We start from the raw sequence: 9,769 nt of genomic DNA on the forward strand, positions 1-9,769 counted from the left end.
TCTTAATCAAGAAGATTAAGTTTTATTAGAAGAATAAGTTAGAAGAACAGTTTTGCAGCTGTTCACCCATATCCTGAGCTGCCTCAAGAGAAGCGTGCCCAGCACATCAAGGGAGGTGATTCTGCCCTCTACTCCACTCTCGTGAGACCCTACTTGGAGTACTTTGTCAGAGGAGGCCATGAGGATGATCCGAGGGCTGGAGCACCTCTCTGATGAACACAGGCTGAGAGATCTGGGGTTGTTTAGCCTGAAGAAGAGAAGGTTCCAGGGAGACCTTAGAGTGACCTTCTAGTAGCTGAAAGGGGCCTACAAGAAAGCTGGGAAGGGACTTTTTACAAGGGCAGGTAGTGATAGAACAAGGGGTAATTGTCTTTAAACTGGAGTAGGGGGTAGGTTTAGATTAGGTATTAGGAAGAAATTCTTTACTGTGAGGATGGTGAGACATGGGAAGAGGTTGTCCAGAGAAGTTGTGGATGCCCCCTCCCTGGAGGTGTATAAGGCCAGGTTGGATGAGGCTTTGAGCAACCTGGTCTAGTGGAAGGTGTCCTTGCTGATGGCAGGGGGGTTGGAACTAGATGATCTTTAAGGTCCTTTCCAACCATTCTATGATTCTATTAAGTAACAGAGCAAGAAAGTTGTTTTTAACCCACTTCAGGACACAGATAGGTACATTTTGAGTTTGTAATGCCCTCCACTATCACTGTAGGTAATTATGCTGAGGAAGCTCCTTCTGGTACGTGTGTATGCAGCTAACCTGGTAATACTGCACATCTCTAGACCTGGAGTCTACATGGAATGACTTACTGATTCCCAGCCCAGTGTAGAGCTTGTGCTGAGTTTTCCCATGATTGAAAACATTGATGGAAAATACTGTGCTGGCTTTGGGAGAGAAAGGGTTGCCCAGATTGCCTCTAAAACTTTCCTTAAAGATTGTTTTGCCAAGGAATTGTCCTGATAGCCATATTGTTGCAATGGTTTGCAGCATTCTGTTGAAAACAAAGGTGTGTGCTAGCTGCCTGGAAAGTCAAAATCCCAACATAAATGACTAAAAACATTGATTTTTTTCATGTATCTATGCAAGAAGAAATCTCATTCTTCAAAATTATTTCCTTGCTTTAAGATTTTCATAATCTTAAAAGTATTTAATGTAAACTTAGGATGCAAGTGTGTGTATGCACACATGCACGAGATAGACTTGTGATAGAGGAAAGGGTGAATGCCAACATTGTTAAATCCAAGAATGGTTTGAAGTATTTATATTTCTCTTCAGCAAGGTAAATGCCTTACAGCTCCTTAAAATAAGGCAAACCTTTGAGTATTATTTATGCATACAAAGTTAGTTGCTACTTTGTGCTGTAATAACTGCTGCTTTATTTAATGACAGACAACTGAAGTTGGCTGAATACTGGATTACAACCTTAGCTACTAGGATACTTCCCTCTTCCCCACTCCACTCCTGGTTAGACTCGATCTTGTTTTTCCAAAATAGCACTGGTGGGTTTTTCTTGGGATTTTCATGAAAACCAGAGGGACTCTGTTAAAGATTCTCTTCTCTTTCCCCAGGGGGAGAAACTAATGTAAATGCAAGTGACCATGCAGAATGCAGTTCAGGTAAATGCCTTTTGTAATATTTAAATGCTGTATAATACCTTTTTTTTTTTTTTTTAAAGCAAAAATGTACCCCAAAGCAGATGAAATGCTAGAATCTCCAGACTTATCTCTAGTTAAAAAAAAAAAAAAAAAAGTAATAGTTTTCCCTTTTTACAAATGGAGCAATGTGACAAGATAGATAACCCAGTGTTATATCAGATAAGTGATCCTTTCTCTTCTGGAGCAGTGCTACCTTTGAAAGCTTTGAAGTCAAAGGCTGAGATTATTTAAAAACTTGCTCAACGATTAAGAGGTGTTTTTAAAGCCCTATGTTCTAGTTAATAACTTAAGTATAAATAAATGTGTTTTATAAACACACTTCCTGAACTGAAAGTAAGTAGTTCAGTGTACTAGAAGGACTCTTTCTCTTTGGGAATTTTGTACATGGAATTTCAGTGTGGTCCTTTTCTTAGAATGTAAAGCTACCTCACAGTTTGAAAATATGCAGTACTTCAGAGAAACACTGAGGATTCACATTCAAGAATTGTGTTATGTTCTTGCATGGGAATATGTTTCATCTTTTAACATAGTCATGTAATGATTTAAACACAAAATGCCTCTGAAATGTTTGATCAGAGAAATCAGTAGTCTGTAGTAAATTATATTATAAACTGCAGATTTCATTACTTAAGATGTGCTGAGATTAAAAAAAAAAAAAACAAACCAACAATGCCACAACTTTAATGCATGTTTTCTTTATTTAATATTCAGGAATGTATATCGTTTTAAATCCAAAGAAGTCAAGAGAATTAATTAAGTAGTAGTTTTGGTACAGGAGTTACTAATGAGAGCTGCACTGTTCATGATTACTGTTGTGTTTTTGTTTGGTGTACCTGTCTGAAGGGGAATGAACACTTACTCTTTGAATAATAGATCTTTAGCATAATTCAGAACTGCAGGTTTTCATCATCTGACTGCAAATATTAGAGCTTACTGAAATTTTCTACAGGTCTGGTTTGGAGAAGACCTTCCCTTAAGTCCCCGAAGTCCTCTGACTCCCAGACATGGGCCAGGTTTGGCAGATGTGTGCCTGTATGACCAGTGGATATCTGTGCGGCATGAAGCAACTTTGGTGCCTATGCAAGAAGATCTGTCAATCTGGCTGTCTGGCCTGCTGGGTGAGGTTAAAAATAAGTCACTGTGTAATAAATTTCAAAGCACTTTCCAATATACCAGGCAATGCTGACACTTAGTATCTATAGTACTATTAAGATTTGATGTATTTGAGCTTCAAGTGCTAGGAAAATTGCATTAAAATGCATGCCACAGATTTTATTAGCTGCCACCTCTTAGAGGTAGGATGATTAATTGTTCTAATTTATATGTCTGAATCTTGTTAGTCTCATTGAAATCTAAGTGGATAATTGATTTTAGTTTACTTCTATATTTCTACTAATTTTCAGTCTTTAACACTGTAGTAAATTATATGATGGATGGAGTGCTATGTGTTGAGTTCATGGAATGCGAAGTTCATATGATACTTTATCTTCTGTGGAGTAACTCTAATATTGACCTGCTTTTTTTAGGAATAGAAATCAAAGCAGAACAACTGCTGCAAGAACTTGATAATGGGGTACTACTCTGCCAATTGGTTGGTGTTCTTCAAAACACAATTAAAAAATGTTGTAGCTCAAATAATTTACGGGTGAGTCATATTGTGATTTTTTAAAACATATATGAAGTCTTTAATTGTAAGTAGTAGTAAAAGGAAAGCAGGTGCATGAGGCTTCCCAAGAGGTGTTCTGTGTACTGTGTAACCGGAGACTGATCAACAACGGTGTGGTGTTACAGATGGATAAACTGCTCTTATGCAACAAATTACTTCTAAAATCAAATCCTAATGTCTTTACTAGTTTTTCAGTTTGATTTTAGTAGAAGTCTTGCCAGAGGAAGATCTAGTCCAAGTCTGGAGTTTGTTCCCCTGATAACAACAGTGTGGGCTGGTAACAAGATAGCCATTGTCACTTGGTGGAATGTTTTATTTCAGAAACTGGTGCTAAACTCATGTATATGTTAGCCATTAAACTATATGTATTGAGATGTACCTAGAGATGGGCTTCAGTCTTTTTGTTAGGAACCAAGGCTGAGTTGAAATGTGGATCTCGAGCAACTTGCAGTCTGTGTTTGTACAATGAAAAATAGTGATGTGTCGCTTAGAAGTATAATGCTGGTGCAGGCAGCATATGTTCAATGTACAGGTACCCAGTATAGCTGCAGCAATGCTTGTATTTATCAAACAGCAGATCACCAGCTAACGTGCCCTAATTGGTTGTGTTGCCCTTGGGGGAAGGGGGAACTGTTTCATCATACACAGATAACTTTTTTTTTTTGTGTTTACCTTTTACTGTTTTATCTAGTGAAACACTAATTTTAAATAATTAATATGTACTCGTGAGTAATATAATTACTAATATTAGAGGGGGGGGACAAGATAACAGTTTTAGTATTTATACAAGTAGTATATATATTAGTATTTATCCAAATAGTATTTATACAAAGACCATATGAATTCTGCTTCTTTTTCAAGAAGGACAAGATGCCCAACTTGCCTACCTTTGAACAGCTTGTTTAGTTTTGAAGATACCAGTTTAAAAACAAATAAGTACTGAATTATTTTAAAGGAAACTACCATTTGCTCCCTTTTGGTTCCCTCTGCTTTCTAGAAGCAAAATATAGTTTAGTTGATTTGGTGTTCTCTCTCTGTGTTTATTCTACTGCTATGAGCAGAGCTTGGGAGCAGGGAATAACTATGTAGACCTGTGAAATTACCAGTAAGACTTTTACCCCAGCCTATGGGGAAATGGAGAAGGAACGCATGGGCAGCTTTGTGAGAGGCTGCAGAGTTAAGGATCATTCACTCAGTGACTGTTCAGGAAGATAAGGTGGAATGCCATCTACATTAGCATAGCTTTTTTTAATAGAATACATGGTGGGTTGAACACAAAATAGTTACTAACCACTGTTTCTGTACTCTGAATTTATGGTTTATTTTTCTTTGCAAATGTACTTTGAAATCTGTTGGCAATGTTGATGTGCACAACATACTTTTTGTTTTCTTCCCTTGCCAGAATTTTCCTATGAGAAAAGTTCCATGTAAGAAGGATGCTCCATCAGGATCTTTTTTTGCCAGAGATAATACAGCCAACTTTATTAACTGGTGTAGGGCCATTGGAGTTGATGAGACTTATCTCTTTGAATCTGAAGGTTTAGGTAAATCTATATTTTTGTAAGACTTGCTTTGATCTGTATCTAGATAACTACCTGGTCAGGGAAATCTGTTGTTAATAGTCTTGTGAAGCTGTTGTCACAACTGGACCTGTCTTGTGCAAGCTGTTAATGCTTTTATTTGTTTTAAGGCAGTGTTCACGTAAAAACCTTGAAAAATGAGTTCAGTGACTGCTCTAACTTGCATGGTGCTTTTCCAGCCTTCTAAAAGTTGCCATGTGGGAGGAAGGGAGGAGTGACAGCTATGCAGCAAACTTGTATGTTTTCCTTCAGTAAAAAGACCCACTAAGAAACAAGAGGAGAAAAGTATGGTTTTGCTTTCCCTGTGTGGGAAGACCACAGGGCCATGGAGTCAACTCACAATAAGATCCTTTATTTGGTATTAGAGCTCATTCTTGGTGCAGAAAGCCCTCGGAATAATGCATTCATGACTGATATATTTGGTAACTACATCAGGGCGTTGTGCCTGAAGTGACAACAATCTGTTGGTAATTAACATTTACTTCAGGACATACTTGACACGACTCTAAACCATTTGTGTTTTCCCATTTAATAAGATAGTTATAAAAATAAATATTGCCAACTGTGTGTATGCCTGCTCCCATGCACAGTCTGCCCCTTGTAACAAACAGTTTCTAGACTTATACTTCCAGATGGAATAAAAATTTTTTGACTGCTAATTAAGAGCATTAATTAGTTAATGCTTTCATTGCACAGTAAGTAATGAAATGCTCTTCTACCAGCTATTATGTCAGTAAAAATTAATTAATGTCAACCTTTTTGTGGAAAGCCAAATACTGGGGTGTGGTTTTTTGTTTGGTTTGTTGATTGTGCGGGGGTTTTTTTGTTTGTTTGTTTTTTTCTTAAGGGCAAAATGTCTCTGTCTAGCAGAAGAGCAAAAAAATTATTTCGTAATCAAATGAATTTGCCACAATATTTACTAGATTTTCTTGAAGCCTTTGTGCCATTTAATACTATTTAAATGGGATGCACTGTTTTCATTAACTGCTTTCCTTTCAAGCTCTCCTCCCTGCTAGTTGAACTGCCCATGCCTTCTGTACTGGATAAGTCATCTCTTCAAATACTTGAGAAAACATCCTCATTTGCATCTGTCTCATTCTGATTTAACTAGGGAGCGTATCTTATTTCAGTGCCATGAAATACAGATGAGTAGGAGGACTAAACTGTAAGAAAATTAGTTTTAATGTTTTTTTTTTTCAGTTCAACTTGTATGAATTGCATTGCTTAAACATCTTAGTTCCTGCAAGTGGATGGGTAACTAGAACCTGTTTAGCCTTCCTGAGATAAGCATACACAATTTCCTAATGCTGTGGCTTTTGCTCATAGCCAAGAAGCATTTTGAAGTCTGATTGTAACTCTTGACACAAGCTTGCTTTGTGGCTTAAATATCTTCTATGAGCCTTTTTGGCAGTCAAAATGAGCAGACTTGCAGCCTCCTTGATGAAACATTCTTTCCACTGATGTTCTCCATCAAACTTTCAAGCCCTCTATGAATGAACAGAGGAAAGACAATTTGACAATTGTCCTTTTCCCATCAGTTACATATAGCAACGCCTCCCGAAAAGTGTGTGTGACTGTGAAGGAAATAAATTAAGTAGCTCCTGAGATGCCAGAAAGAGTAACCATCGTGGGATGCCCTTTGACATCAAGCCAAAACAAATGTCTTGATCTCTGCTAGGGGTATATTTGGATTTTTCTCTTCTTCATTCAGGCAAATTACACCACTTCTGTTACAGCTGACAAAAACAAGAAAAAAAAAAAAAAGATAAATTGACCTCTAGTACCTTTTAGATTATGGCTATGTCAACCTTCTATTCTAGATTTACCATTCATAATCAGATTTTTTAAAAAGTAGATTTACAATCTGGAGTAGATGATGTAAACAAGAACATCTGATTTCATACTCAGCTTATACTTTAGGAATTACTTCATTCTTATTTAAAGCAATGTTGTTTTAAATATCAAATTGAACATCAGAAAGATGTTAGATTTAATCTGTAAATATAGAGCTGGTTCATTAGTTTGTCTTCAGAGTGAGTTTCCAGTGTCTACTGCATAGTTTGAAGAAAGTGAAAGGTGTTTGTACAATGCTACACCTTATGAAAACCGTATCCACAGCTTTTTCCATTTCTTATACCTGATGGTGGTGGGGGAGAACAGTGCCATTTGTGTGGATTGAGGGGAGCTGAGTGACCTTTCTCGCAGCCTTTGGTTTCTGAGTCATTAGGTAGCATTCCTAGTTGGATAAGAAGTTACAGTGATGGTTTGTTTTCTGTAGAATTCATACAACTCTGTTCTTAGAACATGCTGAGAGCATCTCGATTTTGAGGCTTAAATGGGGACAGAGGAGGAAGTAGTTACTTGTATATGAGATTTTAAATTATTTTCTTTCTCTGTTCATGGCCTTGTTTCTTTTTCCTTTTTCTGGCACACCTAGAGATGGAATTTTCAAGAAACCAAAACAGACATTGTTTTCCTTCTGCCTTTTCCATTCTTCAGTGCAGCAATAGAAATAATTTAATGTTTTCATTTCAAAGTGGCCAAGAAAACCCAGAAGACCTGCCACAGTCATCTTCACACTGTTTGGCTATCAGTCCACTCTTCCATCTCATTCTTCAGCTCTCCTGGTCGTCATTTAATGTGTCTACACAGTCAAATGCTTGCTGCTGCTAGAGCTGCTCTGAATTGAGGGGTGCAAAGCAATCTTGGTGTTGGACACTAGCTGGGTTAATGTCTGTTGGGCACAGTCTTGAAGAAAATGCTAATGCAAAACTCTGCGCCAACATATCTGAAATAGTGTTGCTTCTTTTTTGTGATCACAGCTGGTATCTGATGTTTGAATCTGAGCGGTTCTCTCTCAAACCAATGTCATTCTCCCCTCTGTATTGTCAGGGGTTTTGACCATCCTTTTCAGCTACAGCCTCACAAAGATAGCAGGTTCTGAAGAAAACCTCTGAGTGGATGGGCCAGGAGGTGGGGGCTGATAGGGAGGGGTGAAATCAGGATATAGGAGCTACCCTGGCAAAGTGGGATCTTCTAGTGGAACTGGGTCAGTTTGCCATATGGATGGATCCTGCTGGCACCCAGAACTTTAGAAGTGATAAAAAGAAAGAACTGTTGCTTACTGAAATGGTAAAAATCGCCCAGATTGTTCTTTCACAACTAAGGGTTTAAACCGCGTAGGGTTACTGGCTATGCCGAACCACCCACTTATACGCTAGGTCCCTTGCAGTGTATTCTCCCATGGTTGTTCAGGTATAGAGTGTGTGTGCACCTGTATACATGAACAGATAGAGTATATTTTCCTATTTACAGTTGTTGAATGCTTTTCATCTTTGATTGCTGTAATGTATGTGGGGATAGGGAAGGGAAAGCTCTCAGATCTCTTTCTTTCTGGTTCACATCAAAAAAGAACAGCATAAAACCAAATAAAGCCTATTTCTCTTAGGAAGCGGAGAAGAATTTCAATGCAGGAGTACTAGGATTGGTTTAAACACTTAATGGAATAGAAAACTAGAGTTGGAAAGTATACAGTGCTTTGTCTATGTAATGTAACTTACCTCTGGGTAGAATGATGGCAAAGTTATAGTAATCTATTCCTTAACTTCCCTTCTCTGTACCTAATTGCACAGGCTTCTCCACAGTAAGTATGAGCTGTAACTCCCTTTTATTCTCTTCCCCTTTAGTTTTGCACAAGGATCCAAGACAAGTGTACCTTTGTCTGTTGGAAATTGGACGCATTGTGTCCAGGTATGTGATCCATACAAGAAACTCTTAACAAGAAATTGGAGAACACGTTCTATTAAGTAAAAGCTAAGACAATGTTAGCACAGTCTGCAGTCATTAAGTGCAGTGCAGTAGATGTTAATTCCATGCAGAAAGTAATGAGTAGCTTTTCTAGTACCATTGTACAATATGAATATTTTTTCAACTATTTATCAGACTTTTTTCAGGCAGATGTGTCAATCCACACTGCTTTTTACAGCTGTATGTATAAATGCTACATTCACCTTATAGATATGTCTACATCTTAGAAGAACTCACTGAACATGAAATGTGATTTTAAGTTGTTTTTTTGTTTTTTTTAAGCTTTTTGTCAGGTATGGAAACTTTAGGTATGAATCAACTCTATCAGTCTCTAGCTTTAGACTTCTAATTTATTTCCAGCGCAGAGCAGAAAGCTTTAAGATAGTTTACCTAAATTGGATGTGACTTAAGTTGTGTAGCTTTGACAGTATTTTTACTGCCTTCTCTGGCAGCTCTAAGGCCACCTTTGGGAGGACTACTTCTAGAAACTCAAGAGTTGCTCTTTCTCTTTGCATTTTCAAGGCAGTTATTACTCTGGCTGATTTAGTGCTGTTCCCTGTCAGTCAAGCTACTCAGAATTTTGCATGCCTGTTGTCACATAATCACAGAATGGTAAGGGTTGGAAGGGACCTCAAGAGATCATCTAGTCCAGCCCTCTGCCAAAGCAGGTTCCCTACAACAGGTTGCACAGGAAAGCGTTCAGGTGGGTTTTGAACATCTCCAGAGATGGAGACTCCACACCCTCTCTGGGCAGCCTGTCCCTGTGCTCTGGCACCCTCACAGTAAAGAAGTTTTTCCTTAAGTTTGTGTGGAACTTTCGGTGTTACAGTTTTTGCCCATTGCCCCTTGTCCTGTCACTGGGTACTACCAAAAAAAGCCCCGCCCCATCCATTTGGCCCCCACACTTCAGGTGTTTATAGACATTGATAAGATCCCCTCTCAGTTTTCTCTTCTCCAGGTTGAAGAGTCCCAGCTCTCTCAGCCTCTCCTCATACGGGAGATGATCCAGGCCCCTAATTATCTTTGTGGGCCTTAGCCTTCCTAGCTGCATCCCTGCAGGCCCTGA

At 38.4% G+C, this 9,769-nt stretch overlaps 1 protein-coding gene across 1 annotated transcript; it reads left to right on the plus strand.

Moving 5' to 3' along the window:
* Positions 1 to 1,593: 1,593 nt before the first annotated feature.
* Positions 1,594 to 8,646, plus strand: LOC114818947 (GAS2-like protein 3; the record flags this gene model as incomplete). The annotated part of the gene is made up of 5 exons (XM_029087000.1): positions 1,594 to 1,611; positions 2,600 to 2,768; positions 3,177 to 3,295; positions 4,719 to 4,860; positions 8,583 to 8,646. Coding segments are annotated over exons 1-5 (512 nt in total), but the record flags the coding sequence as incomplete, so codon positions are not given.
* Positions 8,647 to 9,769: the final 1,123 nt, after the last annotated feature.

This window comes from Antrostomus carolinensis, unplaced genomic scaffold (genome assembly GCF_000700745.2).
Source record: "Antrostomus carolinensis isolate BGI_N321 unplaced genomic scaffold, ASM70074v2 scaffold43089, whole genome shotgun sequence".
Taxonomy (NCBI): domain Eukaryota; kingdom Metazoa; phylum Chordata; class Aves; order Caprimulgiformes; family Caprimulgidae; genus Antrostomus; species Antrostomus carolinensis.